Raw genomic sequence first — 18245 nt, 5'->3', positions numbered from 1 at the left:
GTATATTTAGGGTTACATATGTATAGGTGCGATAGCGCCCCCTGCTGGATGTGGCGCTGAATGCGGGTCGAAACGCGTGAAAGGCGTGAAAATGTTTCAGGCAGAAGAACTTCAGTTTTTCAGGAAATGCGCACTGAACGACGAGGGCGGGGTTTGATCCGGTTGTGGGCGGGGCTTAACTGCGCTGTGGGCGGGGCTTGGTCGCTGCGGTAAACAAATGGTTAAAGCGAAGATGCAACGCGGCGCGTGCGTGTGTCTGAGCATGTGCTGCCGCTGCTGCAGTCGAGTAAAATGTATCGGCTTTCAGTCGGGCAGCGGACACACGCGCCGAGGCGGAGCCGGACAAGCAGCCCGGGGACACGGACGCGACATCCCGGAGCTGGCCGTGATGACATGCGCCTGACCCGCCGGCCTGTGGACTGACGGAGACAGACGCGGAGTTCGGACCGGACCCAAGGTAAAACCCACCAACAGCCGCACTTGGGGTCCAAACCCGCCACATCTGTTATCAGCTTTAAGTTGCGGATGTTTCGTTACATCCGATCCCACCTCCTGCTAACGCGGTTGCACCTGTTCTCACACTCACACTCACGGATGTCCCACGAACACGTCCGTAGAAACTACTGTGACAAATGTAGAAGAGAAATAACAGGCCCCCCTGGCTGGACCGAGGTGTGATGCTGCGGCGGAGTCCCCGCAGCCGCGCCTGCGCACTGGCCTGCGGGGACGCAGCGACATGACTTTGGCCGGCCGGTGTCAGCTGCGTCTTTATCCCGTCAGCAGATGCGGTTCCGGCCGCTGACCACCTCTGTGGGTGGGATAGTCCTCCCTGCAGCCTGCAGCTACCCCTCCTCAGATAAACCCTGGCAGGAGGTTCTGGACCTATTTATAAAGCGCTCAAAGAGGAATCCCAGCGTTCCCCGGTGCACAAAAAGATGAGCCATAAAGTCCTCATCCAGGTTAGATGGTGTCATTGACAGATGAGTGCTGTCCTCACATGGACCGAAGGGAATGGACGTCTGCGAGGAGACCCGGGGGGGGGGGGCCGAGGTGACTGCAGCGAGGCTGGTTCCTGCTGCCCCCTCCACACATGACCTGCCGTCCCGGCCTTGTTCAGCAGGACGTGTGAGCGCGTTCACGGGCGTTACTGGAGCGGTGGAGCGGTCCGAGAGCCTCTGCAGCGGGGGAGGCTGCTAAAGCGGGCCGGCCGGTCCAGAACCCATTTTAAGATCTGCATGTGTGAACGGGGCTTCAACAGGGGAGGGGGGAGAAGTTTTCCTAACACAACCTGAAATAGAAAAGTTGGACCGCTGCTCCGAGTTTCTGGAGTGTGGGAGGATGTTTGTAGCTAGTGTCCTCCATCCAGGTGTCCTCCATCCAGGTGTCCTCCCTCTAGGTGTCCCCCCTCTGAAAGGCTCTTCTGTGAGCTCTCCCAACAGCCTCCATTAAAGGTGTTCCCCCTCTACACCAGCAGGGGGCCTCTTCCTCTGTAGCTGCTAACCTGCAGGGCATTACCCACGTGCTAGTCAGGACTTGGAGCTTAGCCCCCTGTCTTTGGGTCTTTCGTTAAAGTGTTAAGTTTGTGTATGTGATGATTGTGTAAAGTAAAAAAAAAAAAGGTCAAATTAAGAGTTTGGCTCGTACAGTTTTTAATAAGCTGTTGTCAGAAATTGAGTTCAACAGACATATCGTGCTAATGAAACCTGTTTTTATTAACTTGGCCATGAAATATATTTGTAAACACGGACCGGGTCCCCCTCCATTGTTAGTGCAGGGGCTAGCTAGCTCCCCCTACTGGCGTGGAGAGGGTCTGTGCGCTTCTGAACCAGCGCAGGAATCTGCTGTGTCAGCAGGTGGTTCTGTTGAAGTGACAGAACCTCTTCCAGAGCAGGTTTTTGGGGGTTGCTATGGCAACGCAACCACTTAGCCAGCATTGCCCGTCTCCGCTGCATCTTTCACTGGTATAACATTAGCTGGTGTGTGTGTGTGCCGAGGGTGGAGGGCTGATACCTCGGCCATTATTCCACTCTGGTGCATAATTAATAAACATAGATCTTCCCCTATAAAGAGCCAGAGAGCTGAGTTTTAATTCCTGACGATCAATAGGAGTTTTAGCTGTTAGTGCTCTGTTCTCTAACCACCCCCCCCCCCCCCCCGGTGGGTCCAGAAAAGATGCCCACCGCCGGTTATGTGAGCCTGTCAGACTTTTAGCCGCGGCCCTGTCAGCATCCGCCCGCCTCTGACAGACGCTGCGTGAAGCGAGTCTTAGGCCTCTCTGGGGGGGGGGGGGGGGGTCAGGTTCCCTTTCAGGCGGTGTTTTTAAGGTGTTCGGTATCTTCTGAACCTACAGCTTGAACAGTCAGAAACAGCGTGCAGTCGTCCAGGGAACAGATGGAAAACCACTCAGGAACTGTAACAGTTCATCATGAGGATTAAAATTATTCTCCTCTGCCCTTAAACGATTATTGACCCCCCCCCACCATGCAGATGCTGTAATGAGGGTTGGCGCCGTGACATCACCACCGTGACTCTCCTGTGACGCCACAGTGGACGGAACAACAACCACGCACAATTAGCTGGCCCAGTCTCTGCTAACCTGTTCCCTTTAAGGTGGTACGGTACCAAATCTGGCGCCATGCTAATATCGAACCATTCTGATGCATTAGCTCGTCTTCTTTCAGCGCGTTTTCCTCCTGCTGGTGTGTTCACCTGCCAACGCCCCCCAGCCGTCCCCCATCCCTCTGGCACTCCTTCTTCCCTCTCCCTCTCTGTTTACTATAAAAGCAGACCCTCTGGTGTCCGCCCTGTGTTCTTTGTTGTTGGACGTTCCCTGCAAACCCCTCCCCCACTGCCCCCCCGCCTGTGTGGCGTCTCCCCGTGGTTATGGAGAGGGTTCAAAATCTGACAGCTCTGCACTGTTTGCCTTTCTGATCGCCATCAAACTGCGATGTCCCGTAGCGCCAGCTCGATAACACGGACGGGCGAGGCAGCACTGGCGCAAGGCGAGCCGGTCGATACCGCGGGCTCGATGGGAGAGCCGGAGGGCCTCTGGCGTCGGCGTCCACAAAACAGCAACACCAGCAGAATTCGACTCTGTGTGAACTATCACATCCAGGCAACACGCCAATACTCCTGATTGCGCACATGATGCCAGGGCATCCCAGTAAGGACGCCGATCATGGGATCGCCACAATAAAAACGTCAAAGACGACCCTCGCATGGCGTTCTGTACGTTGTTTTCTGTTAGCGGCTAGCTGTGGCTGAGGTCACAACCTGCGTCTTCTTCACCTGAAACAGTGATGTCGTCCGCGTACAGCTTCGTTCTCAGGCTTAAACTCCGGCTTTACCACCAGTATGCCACCAGGGGTCGCTGTTGCTGGTACAAAGAACACCCAGGAAGCATTGTTAGCTAACACCAGCGACGTTCTTTTGCTGTTAAAATCTGAATTCCTGAACTCAGACCGGCTGTGGCTACAACTGGCTCCTCCCACTGGTCACATGCTCGTTGCGCCACGCGTCGTCCTGATGCTAACTGTTTAGTCGTCCACGTCCCTCGTTTTTAGGGGCTCATTTTTCGTTAAAGACAAAACTCGCTACTCACTCATCTTGCTGAGCACGAGTCTTTGAAGTCGGAGGTGAGGACGTAGCTTCAAGATGTAAAACAACGGCAAAACAGGGGTCCGATGACCCTTTTTTAACATTGAGTTCAGACATCTTGTTGGCGACAGTTGTCACATGATTTTTGGCGCTCGTAAGCAAATGTCCCCTTTTTTATTCTTCCTTGTTCGACTTCTTGCCGAAGCGACCTCTGAGCCGACAGAGGAGGAGCAAGGGAGTGCTTCCCAGGCGGGCAGTGAAAGGGCGATTGGAAGGGGCTCCGCGGGGTCAGCTGGTCCGTCGCCGTGGCCCAGTTCATCACACGGAACCCTTGTTCCCTGTTTGGGAGAAATGTGCTAATCCCCACGGGCTCGCTCTGAGCTGCTGCCAGGCTTTGAAGACAGAAATGGGGGGGAAAAAGTTCGTCTTTTGTTCTTCAGACAGCCTTTTGTTTCGCCGGCCTCTCAGAGGTTGTGCAGATCCGCTTGGGTCCATTGTGCGTCCGGTTCGGACTTCCCCGGGAGGTATTGTATAGCAGAAAATGTACAGCCAGATGTTGTTTGAACTCATCTACACTGTGCTGTTTGGCATCCGCTCATAAATATAGAAGGGGGGAGGGAGCCTCCTGATACCTGACACACAGTCAGCTGACCAGACTTCACACAAGAACCCCCCTCCCCCACCCCACCACCACCTTCAGGCGAGGGTCAGATTCCATTTTTTATTTTTTACCGTTTTATTGCTTTATTCCCAGTTGAGCTTTGGCCTAGTACCAGTCAGACCACGGATCTACAAATCCCAGCGGTGTTTCCCAGGATCCTCGGGTTGCTGCTAGCACTAAACTTCTTACCGGCCTCTCCGTTAAGGTGGTGGGTTTAGGTCAAAGATAATCTGTCCCGTGTTCTGCAGTGCGTGAAACGTTTGTTTGACGTTCCCGGATCTGCCCGTTTATCCGGATCCTTGGCTCGTTCCCCACTCGCCCGCAAAGTCGCCCTAATCCTCCCGGCGAACCGACCAACCGGCCGACCAGCCCAGCGACAAACATGACCTCCCCGGTCGGCTGGTCGCGGCTGTTCGGGATGCAGATTAGAAGAGACGAGCACGTGAGTGTGTACAGTCAACAGCTGCTATTTGCTCTGGCAAATTATTTTCCGCCTGGTTTCGCCTGGGGGAAGCGTCCCCAACACACCTCCGAAGAACCGTCTCTTTCCATAATTTGGGAGGATTACACCAGATTATTTTACATTCTCTTTGTTTGCTGACTGGTCACAGATCCAACATCTCTGAGGGAGCTGGTGCCACGGCAGGCGTGAAGATGGTGACCTCGGAAGCAGCGGAGGCTCCCGTCCCCCTGACGGCCCTGTCGCGCTGGTACCTCTACGCCATCCACGGCTACTTCTGCGAGGTCATGTTCACGGCCGCCTGGGAGTTCGTGGTGAACTGTAACTGGAAGTTCCCCGGCGTCACCAGCGTGTGGGCGCTCTTCATCTACGGGACCTGCATCCTCATCGTGGAGCGGATGTACCTGAAGCTGCGCGGCTGCTGCCCAGTGCTGCTGCGCTGCCTCATCTACACCTTATGGACGTACCTGTGGGAGTTCGGCACGGGGCTGCTGCTGCGCCAGTTTGACGCCTGCCCCTGGGACTACTCCCAGTTCCGCTACAACTTCATGGGATTGATCACGGCCGAGTACGCCGTGCCCTGGTTCTGCGCCTCCTTCATCGTGGAGCGCTTGGTCATCCGCAACACGCTGCGGCTGCGCTTCCACGAGGGGCCCGAGGACGGCTGGTCCCAGCACTGCTCGGACACCGGCGGGGGCAGGAGGAGGGAGAGGAGCAGGAGGGTGAGGAACGATGCTAACGGCTACCTGAAGGGCGAGTGAGGGAGCAGAGGTGACCCGATCACGCCTCTTCGCCGCAGAGATGCCATCAGAACCACCAGTGACTGAAGACCGGCAGCGCCAGGGCTCCAGGCTGCTGCGTCTTCCTGCATTTCATCCTGACCCCACATCTGCGTGGGGTCAGGTCTCCTCTCAGAGACTGGAATACTTGTGATCTAAGACAAAGAACGAACAATCATAGAAATCATCGTAAAAGTACTATAGCATTAAGGTTGATGTACACATGGTCCTTAAGTACTGTACTTACGTACTGTAGCCACAAAAGTTCGGCCTCCTTCGTGAAGAATGTTAGCTTAACACACAATCACTGCAAAATGAGACATTAGGAATTAATCAACATGCAGTTTCAATAAACATTCATGCTAAACCGGACTCTACGTGTATGCTAGGCCATCAGGTGGTGCCGGTTTCAGGAACATTTTGAAGTTGTGCTATGTACGTTATGCTAAAGGTGAATCAAAAGGAAGCTGTGAAGGACATTTCCTTAGCATTTACACAATTCAAACAGCCTTAACGCTCAAATACTCTCTGGTCATTTCTTTCTTTTTTTGTTCTGAAGGGTGAAAAAGACGTGAAAGTTTTGAATGGAATCATGTGAATGACTGTAAGTGTGTGTGTGGGAGTGCGCGTGCTAATGGCTCCCAATAATTGCGGCCCAGTTACACAGCGGGTTCCGTTTATGCTAATGCTAATAATTATGAGTCCTGAGCAGAGAAAAGCACCACATCTCGCAGCAATTATCTTTATTATCTTTCTTCAGAGTCCTGAAGACCTTTTCATGACCCTCAGCACAATGGCCCATTACTTATATGTAAATGCCTTATTAAAAGATTTATTTTGGAAATACGTATGTATGCCTGCTCTGGGAGAAATGTAACCTGCCTGACAGCGTTTTAGCATGTTGAAATGAAAAGCAGGAAACCTGCAGCTGATCGTGCTGATAATTGTGTTGAGCTTATGTGGATTCTTTGATGAGATATTTGCGGTTTGGCCTCAAACTATCTAAACTCGTTGAAAACAAGTGTTAGATTAACTATACCTGCATCAAAAGATTAATGAAGTCATTCCTCTTAGAGATGGGAGTCCCTAAAATAGTCCCAAATACTGTTACTACATATATGCATAATGACTTTAAATACTGTGGATTTAGAAATATTATATATTCTTAGACATAGAGAGGCAAAAAAAAAATGCAAAGAAATGTCTCAATTTCCAACATTAGACGACATAAAACTGAACAATGACCTGCATTTCTCGCATTTGCTGCCACCTGGTGGATATTTGCAGCTACATCTGCTCACGTGGGCATTTTAAAAAGGCGCACGCGCGACCAAAAGACCTTATTTTAGATTAAAATGAGTTTCTGGCCGAAATGAAGCCATCAATTAATCTTCGTAGATGAGAAAATGACTGACTTTAAGGCAGAAGAGGCCTCTTATTTGTCCAGACAATCTTGAAAATACTCCGCAATGTGGATCCGAACTGGTTCTAAACTGGTTTTATCCAGACCAAATGAAGCGTGTGTCCTTTCTGCAACCTGTGAGGAGGTGTATCAGGTGTGTGTAGTGTGTTTTCTCCAACACCCTCCCTGTATGTGCATGGAAAACAGAATCTGATATTTTTACCTTCTGACTGCATGTTTGAACTGTATTTTATTTTAAAGTTCTTTTTACCCAATAATCCCCATTTTATTGTTACCTACGTATTTGTTTTATTAATTACGACGTAGCCTAAGGTTATGTAAAATATGATTTCTTTATTTAGTGTTCATGATTTGTCACACCTTAAATTAAATGTATTTGATCTTAAAAGCTGTTTGTCTTTTTTACCTGTTGATGCTCCTGATTTTATTGTAAATGACAGCATGAAATAAAATGTAAAACAAGCGTCTAAGAATTAGCATCCACACCGAGTTTAAACCGTCGTACCGCTGATAAAATCCTGTTTTTTATTAATGTATTTAATGGAGGGCACGCAGGTACCTCTCACCCAGGAGGATTATGGGTTGGGGTGTGTTCCCGCGCCCATTGTTTTTGGCATAGTGTTAGCATTGTCCTATTCTAGTTGGAGCTCTTTAGCTGGAAACTGCGGACAACAAGTGGAAGTGCAGTGTTGTCGATCAGGAGTTGTTGGTGCTGTACCTGGCTACACGCCGTTTCCGTTCCCTGCTAGAAGGCCCCTGCCGGATGGACCTAAACATAATGTCCCAGAGGTGTTCTATTGGGTTTAGGTCAGGTGAACGTGAGGGCCATTCAATGGTATTAATTCCTTCATCCAGTTGGGACTATATTACCCAACTTCACTAAAACTATATTACCCAACTTCACTAAAACATAAATGATATTCAAGGACTTGTATTTGGACATAAATTGAATTTTATTCAGACAGATGATATTACTGACAATAAAATAATGTAGATTTAAAAAAAAATAAAAAATTCTTTGCTCCCCAAGTTCAGTTTATCCGTCTGTTAGCCTCTTGGAGCCACTTGAAGAAGTTGGTCACGGATGTCACATTAACTGAGGATGACCTCCATTTGAAGAAGGTCTCATCCTGGATGACTTCTTCATCCCACAGCACATCAAAAAACATCCGCAGCAGACCTACACGGACACACACCAGCAAAAATCACAGGAATAAGTCAATAGAAAAACACCACTGGCTTCTGAATTTGTAGTTCAAAGTTAAAATGAACAAAGCCGTGACCGTTGAGGTGGATAGATGGGAGACTCACCATCAGGTTGGTCTATGTGGACCACCAGTTGCTGCACAACGTTCAGAACCACCAGCTGCTTGTGGTCATCCTTGATGAACCTCTTGAGGAGGCTCGCTCTGTCGAGCAGCTCATAGGTGTTCAGCGTATAAACCCCACCTGACAACACAAACACTCTCTTCACACCACTGTAAAGAAACTGAACACATCTAATCATGGACCATAAAGTGTCCCAGACTGGTTTTTTGCTCACATAATGTAAAACAGACGTCTATGTGGAGTAAAACTAATGAATCATGTTTTTGGACAGAAACAGGCTGAGTTTTCTGCCTCTATATGACATTATAGAACACTTACAGTCAACAATGACTGACTGGCACACTGCTCTCATCAAGGCCCTCACAAAACCATCTGATGACCTCTGCCTGTTGTTGAGGGTGTTCTGGGAGGGGGAGAGGAACCTTTGTTAGTTTCATGCCTACAGTAACAATCTCTCCAGAAAAAGCCAGTTTAAAGGTCATTCTCATCGGGAGTTACCTGGATCCACTCTTCTAATTTATCATTTACAGGGTTGTTCTGGAGGAGTCTTTTCAGTGCTTGATACACTTCTTCCTCATTGCAATCCACCATTCCACCATTCACTGGTGCCTCCTCCTTTGCGAACAACTCTGATAAGGGCTTTGAGGATCCACCTTTTGGGGTGGTCTTGTGTTCAACTGCAAAGAGCAACAAGTAGTGAAAACCCCCATCCAGATGTCTGCTTTAAAAATGCACCCAATCTTTTGGTTTTTCAGTTATTTACCTGTAATTTTGTTGAATTTAATCTGTGTTCCTCTGTTTATCTTTTGTTCATCCAGGTACACAACAGGTTCTCTCTCTTTCGGTCGCCAGGTGTTTCTCATGCTCCTGTATTCATATTTTTCTGGTGACCGAAAAGTTGAGCTGCTGCCCCTATGGTACCGCTGCTTCCTGTCTCCTTCACAGTTGCGTCTGGAGTCCTGGTTGAACTTCCCAGGAATCGCCTTCTTCAACTGGAGCTGCTCCCTCTCTTCAGCCTGCTTCACCTCTTGGTGAAGCTGCTGAATGGTTTTGGGTCCTTCGTCTTTCCTTCGGGGCACCCAGTTGTTCTGAAGGCCACACATGAGATGTGATGAGAATTCAACTTGCAGACTATATTCATGATTTAACCATCAAAGAGTCTCACCTTTCTTAGGGCCACAACATCCTGCAACATGAATTTGATTCTTGAGGACATCTTCTGCTCCTTCAGTAGGTTGCATATGTTGCTACAGTAGCTATCAAGTTTTGGCTAAAAGGAAGAAAATAATAGGAAGAAAATAAGAGTCCCACTCATTCAGTTTATGTGTGGACAGTGTGTGTGTGTGTGTGTGTCTGTGTGTGTGTTGCTGTTACGTTGTCTCCCCCTAGGGGATGACCCAAGCAATAACTGTTTTCTTGTCTCCCTGTGACCAGGTGTTCCTGGTGAGGCTAATTGGCCATTGACCTACTTAAGGCCACAGATGTGGCGTGCTCGGGCTCTCTTGCTTTCCTGCCACTGCTGCTCCTGAGCTTACCTGCCTGTCTGCTGATCTGTGGATCCCCTCACGCCCGCTGGCAGAGCTTCCTCGGCTTTGTTTGGAGTTAGGGTTTGGTGGTTTTGTTAGGGTTAGAGGGTCGGCTCCCTATCCGACGGTCCCTCTTTGGGCTGGTAGAGGAGGCCGCCCTTTCTGTTATCCCTGTGTTGTTCTCTGCCAGATGGGATGTGTTTCTGTTTGTATGCTATATTGTTGTGGGACTCTACCTCATAAAGTTCTCCCAGAAAGTCTACCCACTCTGTTTTGTGGTTTATGTGCGGCCCGTTACCTTTCGGGTTACTCACAAGGTACGGTCGTAACATAAATTGGGGGCTCGTCCATTTTTTTGTGACCTGCTGTGTTTGTGGTGTATAAACTCTATAGGATGGAGTTTAAACTGCAGGACTTTTTGGACGCTCCGTCGGTGGAGGCACAAAAGTTACACAAAAGAGAACATGTTTGCGATTGCAGAGTACTATGGGCTGGAGGTAAGTAGACAGGCTAAGAAACAGGTTTTGGTGCGGGACATATGTGCGCAACTTGTGGCAAGGGGAATCATACCTGCACCAAAAGTCATTGCTGAGCCTGTGCCTCACTCAGTGGGTGAGTCTGTGAGGCTTAAGGAACTTGAGGTGGAGTTACAACGCTTGTCAATTAGGGAAAAAGAGCTCCAATTGGCAAACGAATTGGAAATGAGGAAACTCGAACTGAGAATGCGAGAGATGGAGTTGGGCGCAGCTGGTAGAGCCACAGAATTTGATGTCGCCAAGTATATCTGTCTGGTGCCGCCTTTTAATGAGGGGGATGTGGATAAATATTTTGTGCTCTTTGAACGAGTTGCGACCACCTTAAAATGGCCTCGGAATATGTGGACGTTATTGCTCCAAAGTGTGCTGGATGGTAAAGCGCAGCAGGTATATTCCTCACTTTCTCCCGATGATTGTGGAGATTATGACAGAGTTAAATTGGCTGTGCTTAGGGCTTACGAGTTGGTGCGTACCGACAGAGGTTCCGGAGGCTGAGGAAGAGACATGATCACACATCTAGTTTGTTCAGGAAAAAGAAACCCTGTTTGATCGTTGGTGTCTCTCCAGTGGTGTAACGGATTTTGGTGAGTTAAAGCACTTGGTCCTGATGGAGGACTTTAAGAATTGTCTCCCCGAGGCTGTGTCCACGTTTCTAAATGAACATAAAACGTCGGATGTCTTTAAAGCAGCTATCCTGGTGGAGGAATACACTTTAATCCACAAGCCAGTGTTTTTGGATCGCCCTTTTAGTAAGGTGGGTGGTGGACGCGCAAGTCGTGTGGTGTCTGAAGGTAGAGAAGCTTCAATTGGGGGTTTTGAGAGTGAAAGAAGACCTGCCTTCTCGGATACTTCCGAGGAAAAAGATAAGGGTGAATTATTTGGTAAAGTGGAAATAAAGTGTTTCTATTGTAAGAAAAAGGGCCATATTGTGGCCGAGTGTCCCGTGCTGGAACTAAAAGGGAGAAGAAAAGCAAAGCCTGTGAACCTAGTGAATTCGCGGAGTGACAACGTGGGAGCGTCTGCGGGAGCCGTTGAGCTGGCTGATTTTGCTCCGTTTGTAATGGACGGATACGTGTCACTCCCAGGGCATGGTTCTGAAGTTCTGGTTAAAATCTTGCGCGACACCGCTGCCTCACAGTCCTTCATCCTTGCGGGGGTGTTACCGCTGGGACCGGGTTCAGCGGTGGGCTCAGATGTGCCAGTGCTGGGGTTTGGAATGGAGGACTTGAATGTACCTTTGCATAGAGTCTGTATCCGATCTGACTTACTATCAGGGGAAGTGACCGTGGGGGTGCGTCCTGCCTTTCCAGTGCAAGGGGTTGCGTTTCTAATGGGGAACGACTTGGCCGGTGGCAAGGTCTTGGTAACTCCGGAGGTGACACCAGTTCCGATCACCCAGTCACCAGACGAGCTAGCACGTAAGTTCCCGACCGTTTTTGCCGCCTGCGCCGTTACCCGGTCGAAATACCGGAAAGGTGAGGATGAGATCGGTCTGAGTGACAGTTTCCGTTGTGGCGGTGTGGACATGCCTCAGCCGACTAGTGGCACGGAAGTTGAAGTGGCCCCAAACCTGGAACGTTTGACTCTGTCTCGTCAGGAGTTGGCCGAGTGTCAGAGGGTAGATGCGTCACTGACTCCTTTATTTGAGAGGGTTGTGGCGACGGGGGCCGTGGATACTCTAACAACTGGGTTTTTCCTAAAAGATGGCATCCTGATGCGAACCGTTCGAGCGAGTCTTGGTCGACTGCGTGGGTCCGCTTCCCCGAACAAAATCCGGGACCAAGTTTCTCCTTACGGTGATGTGTGCGTCGACACGTTTTCCCGAAGTGTTCCCTTTGCGGAAGATCACTGCTCCAGTCGTTGTCAAGGCACTAACAAAATTCTTCTCCCTGTTCGGATTGCCTAGGGTGGTGCAAACGGACCAAGGAACGAATTTCACATCTCGCCTGTTTTCACAAGTACTACACCAGCTCCGTATCAAACATGTGTGCTCAAGTGCTTACATCCCGAAAGCCAAGGTGCGCTAGAGCGTTTTCACCAAACGCTAAAGAGTATGCTGCGCACCTTTTGTCTTGAGTTTCAGAGGGATTGGGATGAGGGGGTTCACCTGCAAATGTTCGCGATACGGGAAGTAATGCAAGAGTCCCTGGGTTTCAGCCCAGCAGAGTTGGTGTTCGGCCACCATGTTTGTGGACCACTGAGGTTGCTGCGGGAGGAGTGGCTTGACGAAGGAGCTGAGAAGAATCTGCTGGACTATGTGTGTGACTTTCGAGAAATGTGAGTTCGCTCAGGCGACAGTTAAGTACTTGGGAAAAGTGGTGGGGGGAGGTCAGGTTCGTCCTGTACAGGCGAAAGTTGAGAGCATTTTAAATTTCCCCATTCCAACTAACCGAACCGAGCTGCGTCGTTATTTAGCAATGGTCGGGTATTATCGGGGGTTTTGCAAAAAACTTTTCGGCTGTTGCTTCGCCCCTGACTGACTTGCTAAGCCCGAAAGTTACGTTCACCTGGACTGAACCCTGTCAGGTCGCTTTCCAGCAGACGAAGTCCCTGCTCGCCAATGCGCCCGTTCTATCCGCACCTCGATTTGACTGTCCGTTCAAGCTGGCGGTTGATGCCAGTGACTCAGGGGTGGGTGCCGTGCTCCTGCAGGAGGGTTCAGATGGGGTGGATCATCCCGTGTCTTTCTTTTCAAAAAAATTGGATTGCCACCAGAAGTGGTATTCGACCATTGAGAAGGAGGCACTGGCACTAGTACTGGCGCTTGAGCACTTTGAGGTTTATGTGGGCTCGACCAGGTGGCCGGTTGTTGTCTTCACGGACCACAATCCGCTTGTCTTTTTAAACCGGATGCGGAACAAAAATCGCCGGTTAATGTGTTGGAGTTTGTGCCTTCAGCCGTTTACCCTTGAAATTAAACATGTGCGCGGACGTGACAACGTCCTGGCTGACGCGTTGTTGAGGCAATGACTATATTCTTTTTTTTTTTTCCTTCGCTCGTCTTTGTCTGCCCCTTTCTTTATTTGTACTGTACCCTGTACTGCCATTTAAATTGTATTAGTTCAAGACTTTCCAGGGTCCAGTTAATTTTGGGTGGGGGTGTTACGTTGTCTCCCCCTAGGGGATGACCCAAGCAATAACTGTTTTCTTGTCTCCCTGTGACCAGGTGTTCCTGGTGAGGCTAATTGGCCATTGACCTACTTAAGGCCACAGATGTGGCGTGCTCGGGCTCTCTTGCTTTCCTGCCACTGCTGCTCCTGAGCTTACCTGCCTGACTGCTGATCTGTGGATCCCCTCACGCCCGCTGGCAGAGCTTCCTCGGCTTTGTTTGGAGTTAGGGTTTGGTGGTTTTGTTAGGGTTAGAGGGTCGGCTCCCTATCCGACGGTCCCTCTTTGGGCTGGTAGAGGAGGCCGCCCTTTCTGTTATCCCTGTGTTCTCTGCCAGATGGGATGTGTTTCTGTTTGTATGCTATATTGTTGTGGGACTCTACCTCATAAAGTTCTCCCAGAAAGTCTACCCGCTCTGTTTTGTGGTTATGTGCGGCCCGTTACCTTTCGGGTTACACACAAGGTACGGTCGTAACAGTTGCGCACAGCTCTCCTTACCCTCTCAGTCCCAGTGTCCAGGTCCTTCCCCACTGTGGACAGGAGCTTGCACACACACTCCAGAGAGTCCTCGCACTCGTCCTGGAGGAGTTTACCGATGCAGGTGTGTATGATGGGCTCCCAGATCATCTTCAGCTTAAAAAGCTCTCCGATAAACCTCACGGTCCCCAGCAAACGCACACGGGTCTTGTGTCTGGTCTGCTCCAGGTCCTTTGGGGGCAGATTTGCATGTATTCAATTTAGGTGAAACACTATAAAGGTTACATTTAAGTTTGAGTTCAAAATCTAACTATTCTACCGTTCTTGCCAGTGGAGCAAGCACAATTTTGTAGGAAAAACAAAAAGTTCTCACGAAAGCTGCATTTAAAAAGCTGAGCTTCAGTCCAATAATTGCACTGGCATATTTGGTTCTGCTGTAGGCGTGCTGGTACTCACCTCTTGAACAGACACATCCTTTTCCTTTTGTGTCAGGAGTCCACAGTTCTGGAACTCCATCTGACATCTTGTGAGCAGACGTTTATGGAAGAGGACGAAGTCATTGCTGCTCTGGGACGAGACCATCAGCTGATGTGGGAAAGGTTTGGCATATTAGTAACAATAATCTGGTCCAAATTCAACCAATCGTACGGACAAAGAATGCAGAGTTTACCCCCTTCAGATGGTGACACATCTTAGCATAGGTTGCGCTGTAGCTCTGCTCAGACAAAGCTTTGTTAACGATGAGCTCAACGACCGCGTTCAGCGTCTCCTCAGTATCGATGTTGAGCTCATCCACCTGCTTCATGAGGCTCTCAAACATCTCAGGGGTGAGCTTGTTTAAAATGCCCCGAAAAGTTCTGATGACCTTCTCAGTTGCCCCTGCTGTCCGTCCATTTCCCTCGCCACCACGCTGGGGGCTTCTGATGGAGGGAACCTGCCCTACCTGGTAAATGTTAGTGGTCATAGTTGGAGTCTGGAACCACAAGAAAAAACAAACATTTGCTATAATTTAGAATGACAAGTAAATTTATACTGTCAGATACAAATACACCATCTTCTTTGAAATGTTAAATGGTTTCGAGTTCATTTTTACTTTACAAAGCCTGAGGGAAAAATTTCACCCTAACGTTTCCATAATGGCCTGTTTTTTTGTTTGGGGCTTTGAATTAATTGAAGAATATGGAGGTGGCGGTAGCTATTGGGGACTGGGCTGAGGAGCCGATGGTTCTTAGTTCAGGCCCCAGTGCAGACAAAGCAAGGAAGGTAGTAGGGGAAGGTGTAAGAAGCACCGCCTAGTCAGAGCACTGCCAAGGTACCCTTGAGCAAGGTACCAAACCCACAATAGCTCATATAGGACCCTGTGATGAACTCAACCAGGGGTATACCCTGCCTTCGCATATATGGGTGCCCTCCCCATGACCCCGAAAAGGATAAAGCGGTCATGAAGATATGAGAATATGAATACATTTGGTAAAAATGCTAAAGAAAAAAGTTCATAGTTTCAAGATGACTAAAAGTGCAGCCTTGTAAAAGCTCAGTGGAAGTGATCTTAAAACTATCAGAAAGGGAGAGTTCACTCACTTGTAGTAGAAAGTTAGTATTCAGACTGGAGTTTTGCTGGTTGTTCCTTGAATGTTACGATTAGCATTAACTCTTTAATATTTTAGGTGCTTTTTATAGGATTAAGTTTAACTAACCTTCAGTTGGATTTAACTATGTAGACTTTAGGTCTTTTATGTGAGATCTTTTGCCTTTAATTCAATTAAAAAAACCCTGTCTTTCATGTTGAGACTTTGATCCTTTGACCTTTGATGCGCTCTGTGACTCCGCCTCTCCAAGCAGATCCCCCCATCTGGCTTTGTGCTCATGTTTTGGTTCTAACAGTCAATCCTCCATCTACTTTGTTCCTTAGAAGTGATCTCGCTCTCATCAGTTTTATTCCATTAATTAAACCAAATTCATTTCTACTGTGTCCATAAAGAATTCCACAGGTCTAAAACCAACTCATCTGTGTTAAATTTGAATTGCAGCAGTTGTGAAGCATGTGGCAACCTTTGCAGACACACATGTTTCAAGCTGCTAACGTTGGTGTGAATTTGTTTGAAAGTGATTGTAAAATACAATGTAACTTTAACTGGACTCAGGGTGACATGAGTACCGTATTTTCTGGAGTATATGTCGCTCCGGAGTTTAAGACCTAATGGAAAAAAATGCATAATAAAGAAGAAAAATAGATGAATAAGTCGCACTGGACTATAAGTCGCATTTTGGGAGAAAATTAATTTGATAAATACAAGACCAAGAACATACATTTTATCTTGAAAGACGATTAAAATCATTAGCATACATTCAGCTACAATGGCGCACAACGAACTGAGTACGTGTCTGCTTTGTTAACTTAACATACGGTATTAACAGTCATTCAGATAACTATAACAAAGAACATCCGAGCACGTTTCCCAAACAATCAAGTCTCATTCCACGTCAGTAAATCCATTGAATTCTTCATCCTCGTCACTTCTTAACAACTCCGCCAACTCCGGAGGTAGACGAAGCGCCGCTTCCTGTTGTGCGTCGCTTTCATCAGACTTGTCATTAGTTGCGGTTCCAATTATTCCGGCCTTTCTAAAACCAGACAGGATGGTTTCGGTTGTCACTGAAGCCCATGCTTTGTCGATCCATCCAATGACTTCCAGGAACGTTGTGTGGCGCATTCTCCCGGTTGCCGTGAAGCTGTGCTCTCTGTCCATCATCCACTGCTCCCACAGGTTACGCAAGGCTGCCTTAAAGCTCCGGTTCACGGAGATGTCAAGTGGCTGGAGAATTTTAGTTAAGCCTCCGGCGATGATGGCAGGTATGGAGTTGAAACCTTTTAATTTTTCTTTGAACTGTGGCGTGATGTACGCTTGCATGCTGTGCATCACAAGCATCCATCTCCACAACATGCCAGCACCACTGTGACGTGTAATTTCTCATGACCAGTTGTTACTATATTCACACTCTTTTGCCCTTTTTCTGTGACAGTTCGGCCCATGGGAACGTCAAATGTGAGGGGGACCTCGTCCATGTCAATAATATGGTCCGGTGTCAAGTTGTGCTCAGTTACGTACTTTCCAACAAACTCACGGAAACTGTCAGCCTTGGCTTGGAAGTCTGCTGGCAGTTTCTGGCACATCGTTGTCCTCGCTCTGATAGAGGCGGTTGCGTTGCATGAAACGGCAACACCAAGAAGGTCCTCCCGCGAAGTCATTTATATTCATTTCCTTGGTGACCACCTGGGCATGGAGACGCAACTGCACTGTTAACAAGCCTCTCCCGGCGGCACGTTGTTCAAGCACCCATACGCAGACTTGTTCCTCTAGCTCTGGCCACCGAGCTTTTAGCCTGCGATTCGCTTTTTTGTTTTCTTCATTGCGGCAAGAGTAACCTCTGCTTTTCGCCAGTCCCTCACAAGTTTCTCGCTAACTCTGAACTTTATTTCTGCTGCTCGATTACCATTTTCGGCTGCAGATTTCACTACTTGCAGCTTATAATCTGCAGAATAGGATGATTTTCTCTTTGATGCCATTTTTCCTGCCCTTCTCAGTTGTATTTTTAAGCTACTGTTTAAATTTAAAATTTTCGGTGGTACAGAAGTAGCAGGTACAGGTACACAAGCCTAGAGTGCCCTCTTGCGGTCGTCAGTGTGAAAATAACGAAGATGTGAAATTGCCGAAAGTAATAATGTATTTATTAAACATATAAGTCGCTCCGGTGTACAAGTCGCACTCCCTGCCAAACTATGAAAAAAGGTGCGACTTATAGTCCGGAAAATACGGTATAGATTTCTGTGCTTGTCAGTGGTTGACCGGACTGTGACACCCCTGAGCTTTGGGGTTGTCTTGCTGTGTGCTGTCTGTGGTTCACAGGTTTCCAGCAGGGTGGAGCTAACCTAATTGGAGCACCTGGCCAGTGATCTGCAGGTTATAAAGCTCCACCCGATCCTACCTCCACCTGATGTCCCCAGGTGCTTTGCCTCTTGGTGAATTTTGGGCTGTTTCCAAAACCACCCCCTATACCCTACATAGTGCACTCAAGAGTGTGGATGCCATTTTGAAATGGTGTCCGAAATGTTAGTGAGCTTCGCTGTACCCTATGTAGTGCACTCAATGTATCCCACAATGCACTGCGAAAAGTAGTGTACGAGCGAGCACCCTAACTCGAAAAATGTATCCCATCAGCCATTACGGTATCACGTGATTTTTAACGTAATTTCTACTTTGATATATGAAATTTTTGGAAATAAGAATTTTTTTCCAGTAGGGGTCCAATATGATCATCTTAAAATATTACAAATATAAATGTGTAAA

At 48.4% G+C, this 18245-nt stretch overlaps 2 protein-coding genes and 1 long non-coding RNA gene across 3 annotated transcripts; 2 read left to right on the top strand and 1 right to left on the bottom strand.

Annotated features, from left to right (window-relative positions):
* The first annotated feature begins 214 nt into the window (after positions 1-214).
* Positions 215-5869, top strand: tmem229b (transmembrane protein 229B). Its single transcript, XM_003962387.3, has 2 exons — positions 215-457; positions 4870-5869. The coding sequence occupies exon 2, from the start codon at positions 4913-4915 to the stop codon at positions 5477-5479; it is 567 nt and encodes a 188-aa protein (XP_003962436.1). The 5' UTR covers positions 215-457; positions 4870-4912; the 3' UTR covers positions 5480-5869.
* A 2029-nt stretch (positions 5870-7898) lies between these two features.
* On the bottom strand, positions 7899-15163 carry LOC115248908 (eukaryotic translation initiation factor 4 gamma 3-like). Its single transcript, XM_029833008.1, has 9 exons — positions 14567-15163; positions 14353-14481; positions 13918-14127; positions 9415-9519; positions 9013-9337; positions 8748-8926; positions 8568-8652; positions 8232-8369; positions 7899-8100 (listed from the first exon to the last, which is right to left on the bottom strand). The coding sequence occupies exons 1-9, from the start codon at positions 14858-14860 to the stop codon at positions 7952-7954; spliced, it is 1614 nt and encodes a 537-aa protein (XP_029688868.1). The 5' UTR covers positions 14861-15163; the 3' UTR covers positions 7899-7951.
* On the top strand, positions 12336-13826 carry LOC115248909 (uncharacterized). The gene is made up of 2 exons (XR_003887632.1): positions 12336-12588; positions 13478-13826. It is a non-coding gene; the product is annotated as an uncharacterized lncRNA (long non-coding RNA).
* Positions 15164-18245: the final 3082 nt, after the last annotated feature.

The sequence above is a fragment of the Takifugu rubripes genome, chromosome 2 (assembly GCF_901000725.2).
Source record: "Takifugu rubripes chromosome 2, fTakRub1.2, whole genome shotgun sequence".
Lineage (NCBI taxonomy): Eukaryota > Metazoa > Chordata > Actinopteri > Tetraodontiformes > Tetraodontidae > Takifugu > Takifugu rubripes.
The sequence above is the reverse complement of the archived record's forward strand: the minus strand, read 5'-3'. Positions and strand labels throughout refer to the sequence as shown.